This window comes from Varanus komodoensis, unplaced genomic scaffold (assembly GCF_004798865.1).
Source record: "Varanus komodoensis strain SLA01 unplaced genomic scaffold, ASM479886v1 scaffold16, whole genome shotgun sequence".
Taxonomy (NCBI): domain Eukaryota; kingdom Metazoa; phylum Chordata; class Lepidosauria; order Squamata; family Varanidae; genus Varanus; species Varanus komodoensis.
The window spans coordinates 2835831-2862658 of record NW_025335468.1 but is presented as its reverse complement, the minus strand read 5'-3'; the positions used below and the strand labels follow the sequence as shown (position 1 = coordinate 2862658).

General features: G+C 41.1%; 1 protein-coding gene across 1 annotated transcript in view; it reads left to right on the top strand.

Annotated features, from left to right (window-relative positions):
• The window catches only part of IGHMBP2 (immunoglobulin mu DNA binding protein 2), a 95158-nt gene that overhangs the window by 50492 nt on the left and 17838 nt on the right, over positions 1–26828 (top strand). Inside the window, exons 9-10 of the mRNA XM_044425810.1 lie at positions 15132–15314; positions 24182–24300. Coding sequence (XP_044281745.1) covers positions 15132–15314; positions 24182–24300 — 302 coding nt within the window. The remainder of the gene's footprint in view (positions 1–15131; positions 15315–24181; positions 24301–26828) is intronic.

The following is a 26828-nucleotide window of genomic DNA, read 5'->3' as shown; positions in this document are numbered from 1 at the left end:
CATACCTAATGAAGAACTACTTTGTTATTTTCATGTTTATACACTTTCCTGATTTTTTACTCTCCTGGCCACAGGTAGGTGTATGTGAGATAAAACTCCCATAGTATGCAGATTATCTCAGACATGTTTGTAAAGGGATATATGTTTACCTTAAAGTAAGAGCTCAGCTTGACTTGATTTAGATTTGTGATTTCTCATAATGCCATCCTGGAATATGATATCTGTATGTCACATGCAGCCAAGAAATTAAAAGATGCTTGCTCCTTGAGAGGAAAGCTATGGCAAATCTAGACAGCATACTAAAAAGTGGAGGCAAGTCTCCATGTAGTCCATATAGGCATACCATATAGTCAAGGCTATGGTTTTCCCAGTTGCAATGTATGGCTGTGAAAGTTGGACCATAAGGAAGGCTGAGCACAGAAGAATTGAGGCCTTTGAATTGTGGTGCTGGCGGAGACTCCTGCGAGGCCCTTGGACTGCAAGATGATCAAACTGGTCAGTCCTAGAGGAGATCAACCCTGACTGCTCTGTAGAAGGCCAGATACTGAAGATGAAACTCAAATACTTTGGCCACCTAATGAGAAGGAAGGACTCACTGGAGAAGACCCTAATGATGGGAACAATTGACGGCAAAAGAAGAAGGGGACAGCAGAGGATGAGGTGGCTAGATGGAGTCACTGAAGCAGTTGGTGTGAGCTTAAGTGGTCTCCAGGGGATGGTGGAGGACAGGAGGGCCTGGAGGAATGTTGTCCATGGGGTTGCCATGGGTCAGACACGACTTCTCAACTAACAGCAACAACAATGTCACATGCAAATGTCACATGCAATGTCTTCTTTCCATCTTGCCCTTGAAGTCCATATTTATACTGAGAAATAAATATTGCTCATGATTCTAGATTCACAATCTGTACTGTAAGTCACGAGCAATTACTCTACCATTTAGCTCTTTATTTTGCTTCTCTGTCTTGCAAGAGGTCGTTGGGCTTAAGACCAAACTAACTACAAGATTTCAGAAAAAAAGGGGGAATACTCATATTTGATTTGGAGTTTTATGTCCCAGTACCTCTGGATACGTCTTACAATCTATTTTGCAGCTTGAGAAGCCAGTGCAATTCTATCTGCAATTCCCTCCTTTGGATAAACTGAGGACTTTAGGAACAACTTTGCTGTTCTTAGCTTCACAACCCCCCAGATTTATCTGACATCTTGCCTGATCAAGAGATCTGATAACCTTAGGTATTGTTCCCTGTCAGTTTACATGGCCTTAAGAAAGGTTATATTTTTCTATTATAAACTGTATATTTTAAAACAATTTCACACATATGTATGAAATGGTGGGAGACATCTGTCCATTGACTGCACTTGACCCCCATAACTGAAGATGTGACATGATAGCTGAAAGATGTGAAGGAGGAAATAACCCGCATCTGATTGTCTTGATACCTTAGAATCTGTCTTCCCAAGAAGTCTCGCACCGTAATCTGTATTCTTTACAAGCTGCCAGCATTCTGATCATTAGCATGATGGTCATGAGAAGTTGCTGAAGATGTATGTTGTTGGAAGAAGATATGAATAGTTGCATATATTATGGATATAGGCAAAAGAAAGTGAGTGGAAAATATGTGAAATGAAGGAGAAGAAAAAGGGATGTGGAAAAAGAATGGAGAAAAAATTGGATACTAGCATTTTACCAATGAACATCAGAAATAGCAGAAAAGATGATTAACAAATAGCTAGTTAAGTGACTATTATTTCAAATCCTGTTGGTCATGCATTGAGAGTGGAGCTTGCATTTATCAGCAGTAAAAACTGAAGTGCTCCTTGGGCTATGGTTTAAGAGTCTTGTGACCTGTTAAAGACCATCAGCATCATCATCAGCATCATCACTACCACCACCACCACCACCACCACCACCACATTAATAAATAATGAATGTATGATATGGCAGAAGCTTTAATTGACTACAGTCCAGTTAATCAAATGCATGAAGTGTTATCCTTAGGGTTTAAATGCATATGTACACAGAATTGTGGCAGAGGACTGTCAGTGCATCAGAGAGAAATTAAATGCAGAAAATACAGACAGTGAAAATCGTGTTAAAGTTTGACAATGAAAACATGGTTGGTTGTAATGCAAACAGCCTACAGTGGTCAAGCTAAGTATTTATTTATTTGTAACTTTTGTATACTGTCCACTACCAAACAGTCTCAGGACGGTCTTACAATAAAACAAAGTGGTACACACCATCCATTCTATACAGTAAAACCCTACTTAAAATCAGAATCTGAACCTTAAAATACTGGGAAAATAAAAAGTTTTTTGCCTGGCACTGAAAAGAATAAAGTATCCAGGGTGGTAACGCCTGTTTTCCTGATTCAGACCAGAAATAATAAAACTGAAAACCTTGATTAACTGTAATTTAGCAATTTCATGCTGGAGTCTGTAGGAAATAAATGTGCTTAAAAGATGTCACCTGTAGAAGTTTGTCTAATATCTGAAGCTTTGAACTTTAATGTGTTCATTTTGGACTGCAAGCCTTGGGATTTGAGAGAGAAGCAGTGGAATCTATGAGTCTATAAACTTGTTAGTTCATTTTGTTATCAGAATGAGTAAAATTATAATTGGGAACATTGCATACTGCAGTAGAAAACAGAACCTTGCACCTATTGCATTTTTGGAGAGAATGCTTTTTCTAGAAAATTGAATTGCTCCTGATTTAAAAACCCTTGGACTTATTTGTTTTCCCAGCTGTTAACAGATGAATACTCTTAAAAGCTTCTTTAATCAAGTTCTGCTTACAAAGAGCAGTTATCTGTAGACCAGTCTTTCTGCTGGATTAGATGATATAGAGCTTGGACAGACAGCTTTTCTAATAAAATGCAAAAGACAATGCATCAGGGCTGGGGGTTTTTTGTTTTTGTTTTGGGTGGGGGCGCATAAAGAAAAGAAACTGCTTTTAAATGTCAGAGTGAGTTCTTTTTGTCCAAATAAACCAGCAGGGTAGAGAGCAGGCTTCCACAACCTGGCAACTGCAATTATTTTGGACTGAAATTCTCAGAATTTTTACCACTGGCTATTTTGGCTGGGTAAGAGGGGAGTTGATCTAAAACATCTGGCAGACCCCAGGTTTGAGAATGGTGTTTTACACATTGAGTCTATCAGTGCAGGCTTGAATTACCTTATCTAACACTGAGATTGTAATTTGCCAAAGGGAATGGGGTGTAATACAAATGTTAGCAAAGCTGCATGATCCAGATTTTGATATAAACATAATAAGGAAAGAACACTTAATGTGCTCCCAGAGATACTTTTGCAAAGTATGAAATATAGCTGTAGGAAAGGGCTGCATAGTCCAACACTTAGTTTGCACAGATGGCAATAAATTTGTGGAACAGTTCCAAACCCATATAGAATTCTTTTGACTGCATGGGTAGCATCCATGTGTGCATATGAGCAAAATATTTATCATTTCCTTTTGTATGCTGCCACAATAACTCATAGTTGAGCTCCCTGAGCAGCTTACATGATTAAAAACCATAACATTCTAAAATCAGTAATGCTAAAACCAATCCCAAAACATTAATAGTACAAAACATAACCAAGCAAATTAAGACCATTAATAAAAACTTCAAATAAACAATTTCAAATAAATAATACAAGCTAAAATAAAGCCATAAGCCAGGGTCAAGTTAAAATCAAAATTACCATTAAAATCAACTGTTAAACTAGCCAGAGAAAAGAAACGTCTTGGCCTGGCACTGAAATTATAGCCATGATGCTGCCAGATGTTCCTCTCTTGGGAGCCTATTCCAGAGACAGGACACAACTACCAAGAAATCCCTTCTTCTAGCCACCATCTTCCTCACCACCTGAGGGATGGCTCCCCAAGAAGGACCTCCTCACTTGATCTTAATGGATGGGTAGGGACATACAGGACTCAGAGTCCCAGCTGTTTAGGGTTTATATATAAGCACAAGCACTTTAAACTGGACCTGGACTTCCACTGGTAGCCAATGTAGATGGTATAAAACTGGGTGTAAAATGGACCCACAGACTAGTTCTTAGTAACAGTTGCATGGCCCTATTTTGAACCAGTTGGATTGTCTGGACTGTTTGCAAGGGCAGCCACACGATGCAATAATCCAACCAGGATTTACCTGGGCGTACATAACTGCGGCTAAACTCTGTCTGTCAAGATATGGCTGTAGTTGATACATAAATTGCACCTGAAGGAAGGTGCTCCTGGCCACCAAGTCCACTTTGGACTCAAGTGAGTGCTTTGGATCCAACCTGTAGACTCTATCCTTAAGGGGAAGCAGAACCCCATCCAGGACAGGGTATTGGCCATTCAACCTATCTGACCAACCGCCTACCAACAATACTTCCTCCATGTCTGGATTGCGTTTCAGTTTATTAGCCCTCATCCAGTCCATTATCAAGTCCAGGAACCCTTTCAGGACAGACATAGCCTCACCTGGATTTAATGTAAAAGAGAGGTAGAGCTGGATATTATCAGCATATTGCTGAGATCTCAGCCCATACCTCTGGATGACCTCTCCAGCAGTTTCTTGTACATGTTGAAAAGCATAGGGGACAGTATAGAGCCCTGCAGAGAACTCCATGAGCAACTGTCCCCCAGTCAGCCAGGTAGGAGCAGAACCACTGCAAAGCAATGCCTCCAATCCTCAGGCCACCCAGCCTGTACAGAAGGACACAATGTCTGATGCCGGAAGCCATTGAAAGGTCCAGGGCAATCAACAGGGCCATGCTCCCCCATCTCTCTCCCAACAAAGGTTATCTTACCAAGGCTGTCTCCAATCTCCTGAAACCTGATTAAAATGGATCCAGATAATCTGTTTCCTCCAGAAGTGTCTGAACTGCTCAGCCACCACCTGCTCTAACACCTTGCCCAAGTAGGGGAGGTTCACCACTGGCCTATAGTTGGTAACAATCTCTGGATCTAGGTTTGGCTTTTTTAGAAGTGGTCTTATCACAGCCTCCTTCAAGGCGGCTGGGACCACTCCCTCTCTTAATGAGGCATTGACAGCCTCCTGGACCCAGGCGCAAACCCCATCCCCAGCCTTTCTGATTAACCATAAGGAGCAAGGAGCAAGAGTAGTGGGACAAAAAGCACTAAACACCGTGACCTCATCATTGGGCCACAACAACTGAAATGCATCCAACAAAACAGGATCAAAGAACAATGCACTGGACACATCCCTTAAAGGATCTAGCTTCTGTGGAGTCTAAATCACAACAGATGTGAGCAATTTTATCTTTGAAGTGCTGGGCAAATTTGTCACAATGAGCTACCAAGAGTTTGATAGTTTCTGCTGATGGGCCAGATTGTAACTTCCCTTGAACCATCCAGAAAAGCTCAGTCAGATGGCAGTGTGAAGATGCAATGGAGGAGGCAAAATACTGCCCTCTTCATTACCATGGAGCAGGCTTGATAATGAGGTCTAAGGCATGTTTGATATAATTTGTCTTGAGGTTTCCTCTACTTGTACTCTAACCCTTTTCCCTCTCGTTTCATTGCCCTAAGTTTTGGTGTTGGATAGGCTTGGCGAAGAGGGAGAGGGTGCTTAGGTGTGGTCATGTCAGTATCCTGTGTGGTCTCTTTATTCCATAAAGTGACCTGGGCTTTGACAGGCGCAGCAACCATATCCGCCAGATAGACCTCCGGAGCCCTCTGGAAACCTTCCAGTTCTATTAGACACTGGGGGTGGACTATTTTAGTAGGTCTCTCACCTCTGCAGAGGGGGGAAAGAGCCAAAAGTCTACACCTGACCAGGAAGTGATCTGACCATGGCAATGGGGTTAAAGTTAACCCCTTCCACATCTGCACCATCCTCTTCCAGTCCTGTCAAAATTGGCTTTGACTGATTTATTATATTTGCATTTTTCACTTTCTCCAGCAAAGTCATATTTGAATCATATAACTTGCATGTTTTAGGTCAGGGTGACAGAGAATACTTTACCCAAGCCACTTAATGAGCTTCCTGACTCAATGGGGACTCTCTCCCATCCAAAATTAGCTCTGAGACAGGTGAATCCCTGTCCCTGTTTGCTGCCCACCTTCAATTGCCAGTTGCACCCAGACTCACCTATGCATCCTTGTTTCTTCCCCTGCACCCGTCTACTGTTACTGAATGTAACTTGTTCATAAATACAAATTCTCTGTGAATGCCCTTTCATGCAGCACCCTTCTTCACCTTGATATTTATGATTCTCTGGATAACCTACAATATATAAAAAGCAAGCTAGAATGAGTAATAGCTAAAATTAGTATCCATCCAAAATGTTCACCAGGGTTGGGCAAAGACCATTTGCTGCCTGAGGAAAAGAGCAGGATGGTGCTAATCCTACAGCATCTAAAGAAGCTGATCTGACGGGCAGTTAAATCTTAGTGCAGCACTGGTCACAGGACCATGTCCTCCGTTGCACCAGAAGTACTGGGCTAGCTCTGGGCAGTGCAGTCCTCAAACACCTTTCTGTGCCACCCAGCCCAAAAGTATTAGCTGCCTTTCCCTTCCTAATTAGTGGGCACAGAAAAAGAAAATAATAAAACAATAAAAAGTAATATCCCACCATATGCACAGTATCAGAGATAAACATCTAATCCAAGAGAAAGCAAGAAGAGTACAGTCATAAAATTTTAAAATCTTTAAAAAATGACAAAATTAAATACCATTAATTCTGTTTTTTAGATTTATGGCTTAAAATAAATGGAGCTATTACTAAAAAGTAAAACTACTTGTTAGGATGGGAATGAATAGTTTGTATGTAACATATTAGCTGAGCAAAATCACAAAGGATTAAGTGCCTGAGTTGAAAATTTACAATAGAATATGCATAGCAAAACAGGCATGTAATATGAAATATATATCGATCAGATGAATTTTAATACTGAAAAATAAATGCATCAAATGTACATGTATACTTGCCAAACTTATCTATATATGAGGATGTGTGAGAGCCATTGTTTGTCTTAACTTGGTTTAAAACAAACTACAGTTCCACAGTTGCTTTAGTATGGATGCAACAAAGAACTATGCTTTGCTTTGCAGTCAGTACTTTCAATCCCCACCTCTAGTGCATGAAGGAAGAGAGCAGGGGAGCAGTTCAGTCAACTAAACTTTCCTGTATGGTGGTTAAAATATCCAGCTGCATGGGCTATTTATTGTCTTCTCAGTACTATGATAACTGCCCAGCTGTTGACTTCAAGCAAATGTGAATAACTGAGTAGCTCTGGGGTAAAGCATTGATTTTCTATCCTTAATTTGCTGGCAAGCAAAGTTGCACCATTTTAGAGGCAGTAATTAACTAGAGACGTGTGTTCCTTGAGAAGTAAAATAAGATGGAGAAAATGGTAGACGACTGAGCCATCCTGATTTTTCCATGAAACTGCTGAAGTTATACAGTAGTGGCAAAAGGTTGTGCAAATAAGTACAGTTAAACTTATAATACCCAAAACACTGCATCATCCAGTAGGAACTGGATAACTGAGGTCAGGAGCATATCCAAAGGGCATGACATGATTTAGTCCTATACTTTTAATCTGCTCATTTTCATTCTAGTCTTTATTCTTCAGTCTTCTGAATCCTCATTAATTCACCACCATCTTGATTCACTCTGCTCTACAAATTTTGCAGATAATTGTCAAATACCTTCTTTACAGTGTCACTGCACCAATGAACTATGTCACTTTTTAGCTGTGCTAATTTATTTCTTTTTTCACTGTGAGATGGTTGCTTTCCCTAGTGCTTTGCCTTCAAGTTGGCAGATCAGTCCAGCAAATTCAATTTAAGAGAGTTATAGCTAATAATGTCACGGAGCTGCATTTGAGAAATAATCTTCCCCGAAGAAGGACTTTACAGCCTGAAGTGTTTTTAGACATTGAATGCTTACTAAGTTGGGCATTTTCTGTGAACATTTTAGGATTTTTTATGTAACAGTAGGGGTTTTTTTGCCCCAGTAAAATTTCCTTTGACTTGGTAGGTCATACTGGGGCAGAGCAAAAACTTTCGCCTGGGTCTGAATCTTTAGTGGCCACTCTTTCTCTGAAACACCATCTCTTAAACTTGCAGTCCTTTCCTTGTGATATGCATCTCCCTTCCTGCTCTTGATTTCTCTTGATTCCTATCTCCCATCTTATCCCTTGGTTCTAAGGCCAGTCCTCTCCAGTTTGGTTAAGATAAGTTGGGCTCAAGTTCTATGCAGTTCTTGTGTTCCTGCAAAACATCCCTCCTTTGCTATACTCAGCATGGATGGAGTTTACTTTTCCATGATTGTGTGTTGTCCCAGCAAGAATTTCAGTGCTAAATGTGTAAGGGAAGTTATGGTCGACAGTCCTTAGGGCCTCAGTCTGGCTGACTGGCCAAATCTGCTCCTGTAACTTCCAGCCATGGGGTACTAATGGCATTAACCTGCACAAATCCCTACCGTGGTGTTTCAGCCACATTGACTTATTTCCATAAACAAGCAAAGTGGTGTATATGGGGTCTTATCGAGCAGACACATGCTTTCATCGATGGTATGAAATAATCTAGCCTTGAAATCAGTCTTTCAAACACAGATATTAAGATAGATGTGTGCAAGAAGTATGAGTTTTGCCATGACTGCTCCTTGCAGTATTCTTCAGGCTGTGTGTACATGCTGAGCCCCTCCTGCACGTGCAGGTGGAATTGTTCTGATTAAGTTGATCAGGGCTGTGTGATGCATTCAGCAGAATAGCTCTCCTTTCATAACTAGGCTACTGTGGGCAGGGGCAGACTCTTTTGTTTGGAAAATATTCCAGCTTCATTAGATTGTACTGAGTTTTGCAGTAGCTTGATCAGGTTTATGTTGCAGGAGGCTCTATTCCTGTTGCGGGCATAGCCAAGCACACAGCGAGTGGGGCCAAAAGCAAAAGAGGCAGGACCAACTTTTTTTAAAAGCATATTTCGGATTGAAGCGCTTGTTGTCTATAGCTGAACTTTGGAGAGGGATTTGGAATGGGGGTCATAGAGAGAACTATGGAAAAGCCAAGAACCCACCAAAGCACTGATGGTCAGGAAAATATGTGAAGCCAGGAGAAAAGTACATGAAGAATTTTCTGTGCTGAGTCTATTGATAGAAACCTATTTCCCTGTGACTCTGTACTATGATCCTCACTCTGTGAGATGTATTGGTACCAATCAGAAGCAGTGTTAAAGCAGAGAGAGAGCCTTGTCCAGTTAAACTAGGTCTTGTTGTTTAAGGGCCTGAGGTCCTGTGGAAGCATTCAGTCTGCTCACATCAGAGCAGAAAATGGGGAAGGTAAGTGAGCAGGTGCTTGCACAGAAGTGGGAATGCTGAAAAGCAAGCCAAGCCAACATTTTTTTGTATACAATCCTAGCTACAGTAACCATATTGGAAACCAACACACCTTACTACAAAATCTTGTATTACCAATCTAGTAGTACTGTGCATCCTAATAATTTTGCTAACAATAATGTTGATTTTGCTTTTTGCTTACCTAAGTGATCCAATAGTCTTTTAGTTCTAATTCATGATACAAGTTACTTATTTCTGTTGGTTTCCTTTTGTTTTTGCATAAACAGTGAAAAGTGGAAGCTGTGAAACTGTATGGAGTTAATTTGCAATAATGTATGTAATAAGGGAAACTCCCAAATTAGAAAGGGGAACCTGAGCTTGGAGATTTCTTTGGGTCCCTGGTGTTGCTTTAGGCATTCCACATGCGAGTAATTGCTTGAACACACCAACTAAGAAGCACTGCAGTTCCATCAAAATAGTGCTGTTTGGGGCCTTTTGTTCCCAGCTGTAGCACTACTTGCAAGCCAAAGAGACACATTTGTTTCCGAAACATTCATATATTCATTGCTTCAGTGATGTAGAAAATTGAGAATTGATCTGGTCAATTGGACTTGCTATCTTTGGCCTAGCTGCAGCCACCCACAATAATGTCTTGTACCTGTCTTGTTCCTCCTCACCATCCTTATGTGTGGTTTTAAGAACAGTCTAACACTACTTTAGCATGCATGGTAATTCAGAACCATTCCTAGAGAGAAAAACAAGACTGTTCCATCTTCCTAGTCTTTAAAACCCTGATTTGTACCTTTGCTTTCCCTCTCTGTGAATATTTCTACCCACATCTTTTATTGCAGTCTCATTGTCATAAGCTGCCTTCAAAATTTTTGAATCAAAAGGTGCTATGGAAATGTTTTAAACATATAAAAGACTATATAAGATACTAGATGGTACACATGGCAAAGTGCAAAAGGAGTTTTAGATGCAACACTTGTCACCACAGTTATCTCAGTCTGCAGTGAAGGGAAGGAATGGGTGGTAGTACTTCATCTGTCACGAGGGACCTCCAGGCACCACCATCTACGCGTGTGATAAACAAATAGAATCTTGATATGTTGTCACCAGCCGACTGGAGAGTTAAAAAATAATAATTAAGTAAAAGGGTAGCTGTAAATGGCTATTGACCATTCCTGCAACATTCTGAACTGCTTAAAATGCCTCTTGATGAGTTTTATGGACCTTCTTGAATAAACATTCCTGGCCTGAGAAGAGACACTTTCATGACACGGCATAGTCACTACTGACAGAGGACTGAAGGAAATACTTCTGAGGCTAATGGAATAAAATCCAAATAGCTTTTCATAATTTATTGTGTCCTGGATTTATTGTGTCCTTAATTGTGATGGAACCCAGGGACTGCCTAGACTCCACTTAGAATGACTGTTTCTTTTCTAATAGGCTGCTGTTATTTTTTTTTTTTTTCATTTAACAAATAGCTTCCTTGTTAAATACTTCCTCTATACAATGCGTAATTTAAATCAGTGAGGTTCAGCACAGACTTGATTTAAAAATAATCCATGTAGCAGCTCTGCCCTTTAAATTAGCAGATCTCCCCTGTTCTATTATTGTATTGTTTCCTGGGGGATTATTCTTTGCATTCTTCGCTTGAGTTCAACAAAGATCAGTTATAGGATTAATTCTAGAAGTGAAGCTCGCACAGTTCCTACATGTCTTTTTCACTATTGATGTGTACGTAGAGCATTGCAAACTTAATCTGTCTGTCTATCCATCCATTTGTAATTTTTATCCAAAGTGTTCAAGGTTTCAGAAAATACCTTTACAACAACCCTGTGTGGGCTGAGAGTTAGGAGTTCCTACTGAGCCACACAGCAGATGGGGGATCCGAATCCAAGTTTTTCTAGGCCAACGTTCTGTGATTGTGCTACAATTGTTTTTGTGCACATTCAGAAAAACATCATGCAAAAAGATTTATTTAGCTATTTTACATGTTTATTTATACTCTAATGCACATTAGTAATGCAGAGTGAGGGAAAAAACAGAACTGAATTAAAACTGTATATGCATAGTGCTCTGTACAAGATACAGAAATAAAAAAGGACCAGTGAAGAATTCCTAGCAAATCAGTTCCACTTTAGAAACAAGACCATATAATTCAGCACCACAGAATGAAGCATGGGTGGGAGGATTCAGATGAGTAAAATTTCATAACTTATACCTAATGCTAATGCATGAAGCAATGTGTTTTTGGTATAACCCACAGCCAGAGTTTATGTTGTTGCACATGCTAGACATTTTGAAACCAAAGAATCTACCAAAGGAGAATGTTTCTTCTCTCCCTTTCCTTTTCAAATGTGCAGCTATTGACAATAACTAAGAATGAAATAATATCAAATTTCATTAACAGGTAAAAAAATCTTCATAATTAGTTAACCATATAGTCTGTTATAGACCCTGCAGTGAATTGCATAATGCTCTGGAAATAACAGTGTTCATGTATACACAAATTTTATTTGAGGCCCATGGTGAGCTTTATTGCCTCTCTTACATTTTATGAGTTTCCCTTAAAAAGAAAACTAGAATATTTACTGTCTGGCATTAAAACAAAGGTTTTTAACTGTGTAACTTGCTCCTTATTTCACTGAATGGATTTTTAAGGGATTTCTCAAGTAGGTGAGGCTGCTCTCTCAGAGGTGCTGCCTGCACCAGATTATACAGCTACCAGCTATCCATTTTTGTCCTTCTGTCACTATTTTAATGGTTGCTAAATTGCAAGGTAGCTTTTAAATTCAAAAGCATTTAAAATATCTGAGCAGGAGTATATGAAAGAGGAACTGTACTGCTTTCTGACAGGCCATATCCACAGTGTTAACAATAAGTTAAATAATAAATCAAAAGCTTTATGTATACACATGCATATTATGTGGATGTGTAGTTTTACTGAATCAGTGTCATTAACATTTTGGTTTATCTATTAAGACACTGTCCAGCGGATCATGCAGCAGTACAGAGCTTTGCTATTTTTAAATCCTGCTGTAATCCTTCTTTTTCTTTACCTTTTGTATCCCACCATTTTTCCATAGAGCTATTACCAAGTATTCTTCCCTCTAAATCTTGGTCAAAGCCAGACATGTTTAGTTTCAGAGTTGAAAGTAGTTCAAGAACTTGTGACTTCTGAGGCTAATTCATTTAACATTTATGTATTATCAGCTGAAAATTTGGCACTGTATAGAATAGTAGCGACTCAGTCCCTATCTATGATTGAGCAGCCTGCCCCAAACTGCTGCCCTCCAGATGTGCTAGATTATAATTCTAAAAAGCAATAAATCACTTGGACAAGTAAACTGAGAGTATAATACTCAAGGTTGACATTCATTTGGTATTGAATTATATGATTGTATAGCTTGATTTTACAATCATGGTACAGTTTGTTGCTTAATGACTGTATGGCTGGATTTGCATGACATGACAAGCCATGGTAGTTTTTAACCATGGTTTTTTGTATTGTCCAAACCCAATCATGGTATTTTAATGTGGTACATTTGGTCCTTTGAAATCACAATAAGAATGTTTTCTAAACCCCTGCACAAGCCTCTCTAGTCACCCATCCTGTACTATTCTGCTCTGCCTAGAAGAACATGTTACCATCTGCCTCACTCCTACAGGCTGCATTCCTCTCCCAAGCTCAGGCTTTCTTTCCTTCCTTCAGATGTCTACCTGTTTTTATTTTGTAGCAGCAGCAGCAGCAGCAGAAAATTATACTGTGCTGCCCAAAGCAGAGACCTTCAAGTCAGCCATACTGTATCTACCTGCTCTGGTTCTTACAAACTCCATTCTTGGAGTTGTCCTGCCTTTTATTTTCAGGCAAAAGTATCTCTCCCCTGTCTTTAAAGTTGTTTCTTCAAATCAGGGACACCTGGGCAACAGATGGGACATTAAAAACGAAGATGTCGCCTGAAAAACCTAGTCCTCCACTCTGCCTTTTTTACTTACTTTCACCCATATGTTGTCTGCAACACACCTTCTTCTAGTCTGTATGTCTGTAGTCCAAGCACTTTCTCAGAATTAGCCTATCAACATTCCCAGGGAGCTACAGAGGGCAACTGCCTCTGGAAAGCTATTCCTGGAAGAAAACATTCCATCCTTGCTTACTCTACCAGGTAGAATGGACAGTGGGAAGGATGTTAACATCCATTCCCGAAGACCCAGTCTCATCTCCTGAAGCATGGCAATCCCCCAGGCTCCTTCTCAGCATTCATCCTTGGAGAAAACCCCAACTGCTACAGAGACCAGCCAGCACAGTCCTGCTTCTGCTTCTGAAATGAAGAATGGGGCACATTCTTCCCATGGTTTTGGAGCATCTTAAACAAAGGGGCTTCAGCACAAGGATAAACTGCGCACCAGTGAGAAGAAGTTTGGGGAGGTCATAACACACAACCACCACTCTGAGGAGGCCCCCAAAACCATGGCCTTTTAAGAGAAACTGGCACAGCTGCTCCTCAGCCATAGGGATGTCATGCCTGCTAAACTGCTAAAAGTGGCATCCCAACCTCCCCAAGTTTGTGCTTTCCAGTTGCCACCCGGAAAGTCCTCATCCCCTCCTTCCTCAGTCTCTGGAAGGATAGGGCTCAGGGAAGCACATCTGGCACTGCTCTTCTACACAATGCAGCAGTAATTCTGAGTTCTCCCAGGTGTGTGGTAATGCATGGAGTTCTCATAACTCATGCTGTGCAGAGGTTGAGATTCTTCCCTTCTGAAGAAATGATAGGATGCCATCAAAGTGAAAGCCTGGTCACCCAGGATCAGTGACTGGATGGGCTTCCTGTTGACAAGTGCAGCTCCTCTTAGTGGGTGTATATGGTAGTCTGGAGAAGGTGGGAGAGGGCACTTCATGGGGTGGCAGTGCAGTGAAGAAGACAACACTGGCTATAGGCATAGTGTAGGAGACAGAGGGATGCCTGAGACATATGGTGGGGGAGGGAACTGTGTGGGCCAATGGCAAAGAAGTAGGGACTGTAGGCAAGAAGTTATACCCTTGAAGATTGAATTTCAGATGTGGTGGCTGATGGGAGGGATGCGTGGGAGGTTTAAGGAAGAAGGATGGTAGCTATGCTAACATAGAAATCACTTGATTGCCTGTTGGATAGATCATGGTAAGAGGTTATCAACTGTTTGTGCAAGGTTGTTTGTTGTGACATGCAAACCCACCCCATGATTGTAGTCTGTATAGAAAATCAGTGTTAATAGACTTGCTGGACATTATTCATCTTCACCGGATTACTTTCTCCATTTGGATTACTGCTTCTTGATTTTGGGCTAGGATATATTTCCTGCTGCTTTGCTTTGTGAACTACAACTCTAATCCTCTCTAGCTACCATGACCATTGCTGAGTGAAGGTGATGTAAGTTCTAGCCCAACATGTCTTCTGGGCATTAGTTTGGGGAAGACTGCCTTTAGAAATAAGCTACAGTTCAGTATACTCTTTGGATTGCTTAAATCCCATTCTGATAGAATGTAAGCATCTTGTTACAGGGAGGCAGGAACATTGACTAGTGTGTGTTATTTTGGAGTAAACTGGCTGAATTTTAGGTGTGTGTATGTGCATCTTGGTCCCATTGTGACTTAATGAAGGGGAAGAACACTGGTACAACAAGCGGTGGGCAAGATCCAGATGCTCTCTGAGGGTTCATAACCCCTGTTTATAATAAAAGTCGTAAAACTTTCTCTAATTCTGACAGGACCTCACAAGGATGAAGCTGCTGATAACCCTCTTTATGATCTTCCTAGCGAATGTACCTTCTTAATTGCTCTCTTGTTCCAGAGCTGCCCTGAAGGGTCTTTCCCTCAGCTTAATGGAGCGGCTGATTCAGCAATATGGTGACCGTGTTGTGAAGATGCTCACTGTGCAGTACCGAATGCACCAGGCCATAATGCAGTGGGCTTCCACCGAGATGTACAATGGCTGCCTCTCAGCGCATTGCTCTGTTGCGCAGCATTTACTGAAGTAAGTAGCCTGTACTTGTTTGCTTGCTTTTTCCCCGCCGAGTTGTTTACAGGAGGACAGGGAAATTGGCAATTAATATTCATATAAAGAATGCAGGGCTCCCTCTGCCCCATTCCACAATCATCTTGGGTAGTTAGTATTCAGGGAAGACTTCTACCAAGATAATATAGATTTTTTTCAGGCGATCACACAATAGATTTAAATCACCGAGAAGATAATTTCATTATGCATTATTGACATCAATAGCAGTGAAATACTTTTGAAAGGCTATGAAAGAAATTGTCAACAGTAAAAATGAATTGTTGCTTTGAATGAAGGAAGATGTTAGCAGTGCCATTAGGATCTGATGCAGTAGCTAGTTGAAGGCTGTATAAATTCTTATTGACTTCATTGAGCTCTATGTCAGCCTCTTCTCCTGAAATATTCTCTTTTGCAATCACCATATTATAGGATAACAAAGGGGAGATCTTGGATCCCTTCTAGATCTCTTGGATTCCCACATAAATCAGGCTACAAAAATGAGGTTTCACATGTGCAAGTCAATACTTTCCCACACAAACATTCTTTCTTGTGTTGAAGGCAAGAATGGGGAAGGAATGGGGGATTGACTAGATTGTATCCAGAGACATGAAGAGTTCCTTTTCATTTTATGTGTTATATTTCTGTCCTGCCTAATAGCTAAAGCTTTCTGGGCAGTTTACAAGGATTAAATGTAATATTAACACATTTACATTAACACATGGCTCCCGATGATCAGTCTTGTCCTCTTTTCTCATTGCTTATCTGTTCTCTACAGATGACAGTGAGAAAGTTAAGGATAAATATTAAAATATTCTAATTTAATTCAATGTTCCCACACAGCCTGACCCTACACATTATTACTCAGAAGTAGGCAACACTACATTCAGTGGGTTCACTGGGCACACTATGTTTACGATCTACCCCTGCCAAAAACCTTTCCCAGAGGAAAGGTAGGAAGGAAAAATATTGTTGGCATTGCAATGATGTTCATCTTAGCAAACCCAGGCCATCTTCCCATTTTCACTTAACTAATGAAAGGAAAGGGGGCTAGCCTTCATATCCATGATATTTTAGTTTTATCATTTTAATCAGCTCTGAACTCCCTTGGCCTACGTGATTGGAAAAGCGACTCACACTTTTAATAAATTTCCTTTCTGTGTCCTAATGCTAATGACATTTTTTTAATCAAAAGGAAATAGGGTTTGAATTTTTGAATTAGGTGATAATTGAAAAGGCTGTTAACTGTATATGGGGACAAAGCATTTCACACAATATTAACAAGCAGACAGTTTCCTCTGTTGCCAAATCCAGAAATGCAGTGGCCCCTACCCTCTCTCATACCCACTTCCTCACCTTTTCCATTCAGTAGAATTGGCATTTCCAGTATGTGCTCTAATATTTAATATGTGACCATTTGAATATTCGCTCATTCAGTTCTTCAAGGATCCTTTTTCTCCTCCTAGAGTAATTATACAGCTAGCTTACACCAGTAGCTGCTGTGCTTTTCTTATGCCTACATACAGTCCATTGTTACTTTTAAAAACAGTCTGCATCATAGTTATTTCTGGTTTTATTTTATGCGTCTTTTGAAAACAATGGATTTAATGCCTGTTTTGTAACCTTTGGAGCAGGCAGAAAGAAATTGGTGCCTGGAAAGTGAAAGAATAAAATTCCTGTTGGTGTTTGCAGGTGTCAGGAGTAGGAATAGGTAACGACAGGTTTGCACGCATTGGATAAATGTTAACTGAGTTATGGCTATGTCCTGGGAAGGATGATTCTAGAGCATGGGGGAACAGCACCTCTTTCAGTCCAAGGGCTGATTGCATCATGGAAAGGCTGTTTCAGGTGGCATTCCTTTGGTAAGCAAGGCTGAAGGGAAAAGGCAACAAATATCAGCTTAAGCTCTTACTGCCAGTAATTTAGTAGTGGGAGAGGCAGTTGAACATTTTAGAGCAGGGAAAACATTCCTTACAAGCTGAAAAACGGCCCAACAGTGGAGGGAAGGAAGTGCAGCCAAGGAAGGGGACATGAGCTAATGGGGTATCCACAGGGCCAGTTTTGAGCCCCAGGCCTGAGCTTCTATGCCCCTGCTATTATTGGTAGATGTGACTATATCATGAAATAATGCAAATGTGTACTATGCACATACCTTTCAGGTAACTGTACATACAAAACTGCTTTATGTTCCTCTTGTATTCACAGTGCAAGGTAAGGCATCCCAGTTATTCCTCTGTGTTTGTTAGTTAATGTGGAGGAAGTGAGATTGAGTACCACAGAAATAATGCAATAGCTCAGTAACTAGGGTTGAGAAGATCCCATTTCAAGTACATGCAGTGGGGTTGTCATGTAGAAACCTAGGTGAAATCATGAAACTGCAACCCATGATTAGTCTGCTCTTTTGCATTCAACTGGGGAGAAAAAGGAAACAGAGAAACAGAGTGAGTCAGAAGGGGTCTCCCAGACCATCTAGTCTGACCCCTGGAAGGACGGACGGACAGAAGGCGCTTGCACTCAGTTCTGTAGTGTCCAATGGGGGGCTCTCAGCAGAGGAGGCCTCTGGTAGGAATCAAGTGAACCTGCAACAGCTTCCTTGGCAGTAGCGGCCACAGAGCATCGCTGTGTTGGGGGCATTGTGGTAAATCTAAAAGGCTGATCAGAGGGCCCAAACCAGATGTCAGTTGCTCTGGGGTCCCAGCAAATACCCAAGGATGCCAACCTGCCAATGTTGTCCTCAGCTGTGCTTTTTTTTTTTTTAATGGGGAGAAACATCTCTGTAATGTGATGAATTAGTCAAGGGTAGGGCAAAGTGTGGAGCCACTCTAAAGGATTACCTATCCGTTGAAAAAGAGCACACAGTGAAGAAATCTGTAACAGTATGACTGTGTGTGTAAGACCAACTGCTCATTCAGAAGGGTAAAATAAGCTCCTGTTTTGCGCGACTGCTTTTTTTACTTTCAGGAACAGAATGGTGAGGTAATTAGGGCAGGACATGGATGAGGAACTATATTTACTACCTCCCTGACAAACTGCAAAAGACACTTGGTATCAATCATGAAAAATCATTTGGCTGCCATCACAAATTCAAATTTATGCAAGTTTATTTAATCATTTATTATATTTTATCTTACTTTTTTCCTTTCAAGAAATTCAGGGTGGCTTACATATTTTTCTTCTCAATCCTATCCTCACAACAACAATCCTGTGAGGTAGGTTGGGCTGGGAGTCTCTGACTGACATAGAGTCACCCAATTAGCTCCTGTGTCCCCATCCTGCACCCTTAACCACTACTCCACACTGGCTGTGCAGTAAAAGGTGACTGAGATTAAAGAATCTGGTTGCATTTTGAACGGCCCAAAATGGGGTAGCCTTCCACTCCATGTAAGTACAACTGCTGCCTAATCTCTGGAAGTAACCAGTGGAGACAAGGCTACACCACTTGAAATATCTTAAGGCCCTTTTTTGCTGATTCTTCACTGCTACCTCTGAGCCTGAAGATATGAAAGCTCAGATTACTCTAAAATCTACCAGTTCTGAGGTGTTCTGGGAATTCAGTCTTTAATGCACATAGATGGAAACATATTATTCATGAATCTAAAAGGGAATATTTGGCTCCATACCATATAAGAGCTGCTAACTCTTGCTCATTCAGGTCTAAAGAACCTTCATTATCCTGCCCCCAGAAATCCCTTCCTTATATTTTGTCCCCAGATTTTTCTCATATTAGGAATTTAGGATTATGTGAGGAATGGGGAATGCTGTGCACTAAAATCAAGATAGTGCAAAGCTCAGCAAATTATGGTGTCTCATTAATCTTGCATTTTCTCTCAGTCCAGCACCACCTGCATGAATAGCCAAGCCCTCTTCCTGTTATGATGTGCACATGCTTCATATTTTAGACCTCAGAGTGTTTCCAACGCACTCCCTTTCATCCTTGAATTATTACTGATGATGCAGTAAACCCACTGTATTATCACAGCAGCTTCTTTCCGTGGGAATTTCATGTGAATCTACTTGAAAACGGAGATTAAGCAGCGTTTATATTTGAGGTTCTCTGTAGATGAAACCATTTTCAATATACAAAATAGAATTCAAAACAGCTCATAATTGGAAAAGGCTCTGTGCCATGCAGCTATTGTCACTGTCCTTTGACCAAAGTGTGTGGGCTGCTCTGCAGCTGAGGTGATGCAGCAGAACAAGAAAAGTCTGGGAATGCTGAAATATTTATACAGAAATAATCAGCAGTGCTTACTTTAAAGACAGAAAAAATGAAAGGTCATTTGGGGGAATGCAGGAAAGCTACCAGAGAGCTTGCAAAGGCAGTTGGAGGAACTACATATCAAGGATTTAACATCAGTTTTGAAATAATCATTGAGAGAGAAGATCTCAGAGCACACATCATAGTGTGCCCAAGCAAGCCCTCAGTCTCATGCACACAGCCAGGAAGAGCTTTCAAGCATTCACTCCTGCTTTTAGTTAACCACAGTTTAATTTGTTACCTGGACTGACAAACTGTGCTTAACATTAATTAAGGTTAGTTTAAAATAAGCCAACTTCAAACCTTAGTTCCTGAAGCTGGTTTCTAAACTAACTGTAGTTAATGTTAGCCACAAATCAGGGTCCATTTAACATGAGAGTGGGGATGGAGCCATAGGTCAGTAGAAGAGCACATACTTTGCAAGCAGAAGACCCCACATTCAGTCCCTCACAGCTCCAAATAGTGCTAAGAAAGAATCCTGGCTGAAACCTGCCAGTCGGTGTTGACAATGAGCTGAGCTAGTTGGACTTGCACTCTGACTCCATATAAGGCAGTATCCAGTGGTCTTAACTAAGAACAGAAGCAACAGCTTCTCAATTCCCAGTCTTCCTGACCACATGGGATGGGGGAAGCGCATAAGCCCAAGGCTCCCTTGGGTTCCTTCCAGCTCATGCACATTGCACTAAACCATCTTTAGTGTGATTTCCCCAAGCAATAAAGAACCACAGTCAGTTTCCACATACTTGGGACTGGAAGCTGGTTCCTAGGACTGAGAGTTAGGCTCAGCATATATCTGGCTTAAGCTGAAATATGCAGCAATGCAAGGGTTAACTCTGCTGTTCTGGCTTTAGCATTTAAATAAGCACTAGAGCTTCACAAGCATGTTCTTCCAGGCCTGGCCTCCTTCAGAGAAGAGCGAGAGTTTTTTTTCTTTCCACTGGAAGATTCGTACAGCTAATTATCTTCAAAAGTGATGTTCACAAAATCACTCAAATTAAGCCTGTTCCCGAGAGCTGCAGCAAGTGCAAGTAAGCGTACTGCTGTCCAGGAAGAGCAAAGAAGAATCTTAATTATACCTTTATTTCCCTGAAGAAGACAGTTCATATAGGAGGTTGCTATAGACCCAGGAGTATAAAGGTAGGAAAATGCAAGGATCTTGAGGCTGTGGCTTCTGCTGAACCTGTTTGGGAAAGATGCACAAGGCCCCGATACAGTTATGTACCATTTTGAAGAGATAATAATCACATGAAAGTTGCAACACATTTTGACAGTCTGAATAATGTTCCCTAGTGAAAAGGAGGAGGGCGCTCTCCAGCCAAGAGAGACAAAGGAGAAGCAATGACTAGATGTTTCTTCCTTGTTGATTATCAAATTAGTCATAATAATTCTGAGGCTTTCGTAAGTACTTTCCAACATTCAAAGCACATCACCTGCATTATGTCAGCCTTCCCCAGCCTGGTGCCCTTCAGGTGTATTGGGCTGCAGATAGCTCCCAGCCAGCATGGCTAATGGGGAATTGTGTGTTCTCAAACTACATGCTATGCCAGAGGAAGCTTTTTTGCCCCTAGGTTTCCAAGCCACATACTGGGGCGGGGGGTATGCAGAGCGATTTTCTCAAGTACTCTACTAGGAATGAAGAAAGAGGTATGAGTAAACTTCCCTCCCAAACATGCTGTGGCATAAATTACACAACTGCACCTGTAATTAAATAAAGCACAGACATAAAATAAAGAAAAAGCACAGGTGCTGCTTCTTGTTATGTAATTAAAATAATATCTTGCTTAGAGTGCTTACCGTATACACACGTGTGGTTCTTGGTGCATCAGATGCAGCATTGTTAGCAACAGTATGCTGGGAATTGTAGGACCTTTTTTCTGTCTAAGCACAGATAGGACTGTGTACCCTAAGATGTAATCTAAATTTGCTTCTCATTAAGAAAAGTGCCGGAGTAGAAGCATAAGAGTCATGTCAACATTTTCTGTCATCCTGTGCATGTCTCTCAAAAGGAAAGAGATGCTAGCTTTTGAAGATTTTAATCTGAAGGGAGACTTGGACCACAACTCCAAACATGCTTGCTTGGCAATCAATCCAGTTGCAATCCATGGAATCTGTTTTCAAGCATGTCTTGCTGGAGTAGCTTTGCTTCAAGCTGAAGACAAAGATAATGAAATAAGTCCACATAACTCAGGCAGCCCTGATCCCTGTGTTGTTAAGTCCTTGTCAGCGATTGATTTCATTTGTGACCAAGTAAAAAGCCGAACTGCTGTATTCTATGGTGTTTCCACGGAAACTGGTAAATCTAGGCCCCATAAACTTGAAAAGAAAATGGGATCCTTTAAAACTGCTTTCATTAGCTGTTTAGCAGTTATGAATGCAAGGAGAAACTTTGGCTTTCCAGCACAGATTATTAATATGGTTTCTTTTTAAGTGCAAAAGTAATGTTAAAGCAGGATCTTGCATCGGGACTGTGCATTGTGCCTTTTTCTAATATTACAGCTGTCACAACATTGTCTCTTGTAATACATCAAAAGGTACTTTGCTTCAGTGTACTAAATGTACAAACAGCTACACTGTGTAAGCCTATATCTATTATTCTTGGCATTATTTAAAGGAGATTTCATCTCCCACCATCTGTATCTTGCTTGGTACTACAGATTAGTTGGGGCTTTTGAAGGGGAAGAGGAGCCCAAACATTCTGCTTTATGTTCTTGTCAGGCTGCTGGGTAGTTTTTAAATTCCTGTTTGTTTTCACATAATGCTGTATTTAAAACTATGAAAGCATGTTTGTAGTGAGATAAGATTATTTTATTATGCCAAATACTGAAGAAGTAGAAACCTTGAGGTGAGAAAATTAATGAGCCAGATCAATGGGGGTTGACTTACAGTCTAACATGCAGTGCTGGCTTAAACTATTTTGCTGCCTTGGGCTAATCTGCAAATGGTCCCTATCCCCCACCAACCCAAGGCAATGAGCTTTCTATACTTGGATATACACAGCATTAGCTGGAAAGAAATATTTAATTTCAGATCAATAGATGCAGCAAACAGCATCTACACTGTTGTGTCACCTGCCTCCACTTCCCATAGGGCTAAAGACATGGGCCTCTAAAACCCAAAGAAATGAAGTGTGACCATAGATAATTATTTGCTATAAGGAGTACTATGGCTTTATGCACAGATCCCCCTGCCTTTTTTCTTTTTGTTCCATTTATCCATGAAGAATTCCTTGTTTAGCTTGATCCTAGCCATCTTGCAGGGACCCAGAAACATGGGGGGTGGGGGGGATTTCACTTTGCCTGTTGGTAGGGCCAGTCCTGCTAACAGCAAATCCTGAACGTACTCAGAAGTATGGCCCACTGATTTAAGTGAGGCTTATTCCCAGGTAAGCAGGTATAGGATTCTGTCCTATAATCCAAGGTGAATGCCCATAACCGCCTGAATTTAGGGGATTATGGGCATCCTATGTAGGGTGGAAGGAGCATGGAGGTCAAAGTTGTCTTCACAGTCCTCCAGCCCTGACAAATACTCACACAGCCAGTTTCAGCCATCAGTGTGTTGAGCCTCTGAGCACAAGGGAGGAAGGCTGAGGTGCCGCCAGGATGCTTTCTACTGTGGTGGTGCCTGTCTCCTCCCTGTGCAGCTCTCCCCATTCCTCTAACCCTGTCTCTGGGTTCGCTCTTGCAATATCAGAGACACAGCTGGCATGGTTTCTTTGTTTAAATTTCTGTACTTCACAACAGGTGGTTCATGAAGCATGCTTCTTTCTGCATCAACTTTGAGAGGGGAGAGAATCCCCAGGCTCAGAGATTCAGCTATGTAGTTGAAGTGTTTTACTGACCTCATTGTTGGGTCTCCAGAAAAACTTACAGCCACCTAGATACTGCCTGGCAGCCATAGGCTTGCTGTGTTAGTTGCCAATAAAACTGTATTTATCTGGCATCAAAAACTTAAGAAGATAGACTACTGCAATGCACTGGATGTGGAACTCTCTTTGGAAGCTTCCACAGAAACTACAGCTAGTTCAAAGTAAACTGCTAGGCTATTTATTTATTGTATGGTATTGCCACCCTGGGACATTGCAAAGGGTGGAATATAAAAGCTTTAAATAAATAATAATAATTTACTGGGACCAGCTTCTCAGCAACATTTTTTTATGGTTCTTACACTACTTTACTGGCTGCCAGTCCATTTCAGAGCACAATTTAACATGCTGGTGCTCATCTTCAAAGCTGTTCGTAATTTGGGAATTGAGCATTCATCCTCTTTCTGCACAAACCTGCCTACTCACCAAAGTCACCTTCAGACCTTATGACCATGTCTTTGTCCTACAGATAAGTGCCCGCCCCACTCCGCCCCGTCCCCCAGCTCTGTGGTGACCTGACCCATTCTCCTCTTTGCACCTGGCCTAATAACATTTCTAAATGACCCCATATGGGTTTCTACACTAGCTTGCATTATCCATGAGAACTGAGATTTCTGCTGCTCCATGGCTTGAATGTAAAATTTTGTGGACTATTCAGGATAAAATTGAAGCAGGAATGTGTGCGAGTGGAGTGTTCTCACCTCATTTTTCTTTGTAATGACTTGCCAGGGACTTGCCAGGAGTGACCCCCACAGACGAAACTAGTATTCCATTGCTGCTCATAGATACAGCTGGCTGTGGCTTATTTGAGATGGAAGCAGAGGATGAACAGTCTAAAGGAAATCAAGGTACTACTACTATGTTTGTATCCACTGTAAGGTTGGAAGAGGGGGTGGGATGAAATATGCTTTTTCCCCTCCTAGCCTTCACCTTTCAAAGTTCATCATACATATGGTAGTGCAGGGTCAGCCCCTGCTGAGCTTCATATGGTTGTAATACCAGAGAATTACTGAGGTGCTTGGTACTATTAGATCCAGCCTCTTACCTGGTACATACGGGAAGAAATTATAATATCCATACATAGCAGGAAAACATCCCACTGTCACATTTTAGATATTTGTTATAGTTCTAAGATGGGGTGAGGGGGAGGGCTTGCTAAACCATCCTGTCGGTTCCTGCAGTATGGTGATGCTGCTTAAATGCATTTATCTCTTGTATCCAATTGCTAGGAACAACCTAAAAGAAGAAGGCATCGTGAACTTCTAGAACTTTATATTTCAGGGTAGGCAGTGTCAGGCAGTCCAGTGGTGCTCCCTGCTCCTCTGCATCTGCCACTGGCCATATTCCCCCTGCCATCACCCCATTCTGCAAAGGAAGGCTGGGGGTAAGGGGGAGGGGTGTGTGTGTGACAAGCTAAAGGTATCCTTTGTACACCTCTGTGCCTACTTGCTACTAAATGGAGGCCAACAGCATTTTTTTCTATTTTTTTTAAGGAAAAGTAAAAAATGGGGCTGTCAAGGGCTAGTAGCACATAGCTACGTGTTGCCCACTCCTGTGGAATTTGTTATTTCCAACTATTTACTCATTACCATTGGCCCATTGGAGATTTGTACTCATTATCTAGGCCACAATGTTCCGTCGTTATTTGTTTTTCGGCGCCAAGCTAAGACCTTTTTATTTAAAACTTATTTTAAGTGTTAATTTATTGGTTATTTGTAGGATTTTAAATTTTTTAAGCCAAGATGCACCGGGTTTTAATATTTTTATTGTATAATTTTGTTCTTGCTGTGAGCCGCCCCGAGGCTTTGTTGCAATGGGGGCGGCATAAAAATGTTTTAAATAAATAAATAAAGAAGTATAAAAAATGCAGTACTTAACAGGGTAAGAGAGAAGGAGAGAGAGAAGATGGAAGGAGTTCAGAGTTCAAGGCTCAGAGTTCAGAAATCATGTGTTCTCACATCTCATGAAACTGTGAGATGTGGACAACACACAGCAAGTGGGGAATTGTTGATCTCATTGCTTACTGAACCACAATTAATCTAAAAGGGATACTCATGTAAGGGATTATTTTCCCAGCAAGAGGGTCTTGATGCAGTGACTGAATCAAGGTTGTTGATGATTCCCCTTCCCCCTGAAGACCCATATGTTTCTTGAAAACAATGGGGTCCTTGCAGTGAAGGGGGCAGCCATGGGGGCTTCAGAGAAATGGGGAATTGGCCTCCCATCTTCTTTCAGCAAGAGCATTTTGAGCAAAACTCTGCTACTGGAAACTCCTTGCTGGTGGAAAAGATACTCTTCCCCCATTCCAATTTGCTTCATTCTGTTTTTGCTACAAAGTCTAGTAACACAGAAAGTGCAAGTCAAATCTGTATTTTGGTTGCCTCAACTCGGCAAATATGCATGTTACAGTCTGATCATATGTACATTTACTCAGAAATAAGCCCTACTAAGTTCCATGGAATTTATTTACAGTTAAGAGTGCAGTGCTAAACACACTCTTGCTGGCATAGATAGATACTTAGATGTGTTCACCCACCTTCTAAACAGAAAAATCTGTGAAAAACAACTCTGGCAGTTTAACTTATAGCCACCTTCTCAGATGTTTTTGTCTAGACATGGACCTAGAAGCCTTGGAGTGCTTATATAAGCTTGCATGATATTAATATAACATGTCAACCTCCTGTGATTGCCTAAGATGGCTTCTTCCATGAGTTGTAGCTTGTTTTGGGCAGTTCTTTGCTGTTGTTGTTGTTGTTTTTCATTTTAAACATTTTTTGTACTGCTTTGAAAATTATGGAACTAATTCTTAATAGCAAGCTCTTCAATAGCTGCAACAAACCAGGAGAATAGGTAGTAAATGTGAGCAATGATGAAAACAGCATCTCTGGTTTCCTTTCAAGAAGAAAGGAAAACATGAGTGTAAGCCACTTATAAATTTTATTATATTAATAAGTGTAAGTTTATTTGAAAAAGGATGATAGGCTTGTCCACTGGAGTTGGAAGTTCCTATTTGAAATCTAAAATATTGCTGTACTAGACAGTTTACATATACAGTTTACTTTAGGAGAGTCAGTTTGACATTTTCGAATGCAGAGAAAACTGCACAAAACCTGGGAAATCACCTAGCACTCAATGGTTGGAGCAAAGGGTATAGGAAGGAGGTGTAGCCAAATGGGGAACCCCAGAAGGCCGAATTGGGACTCTAGGCAGGCCAGGTCTGGTCCCTGGGCCTGCCAATTCCCCACCCTGACCAAGGTGAATCTTCTGCTTGAAGCAGGACACCCTGGACCTACACAGACATTTGTAAGTTTATGAGGCTGATATTTAAATGTCTCTCTTGAATTGGTACACCGGCTCTGAAACAATGGACAAAGCT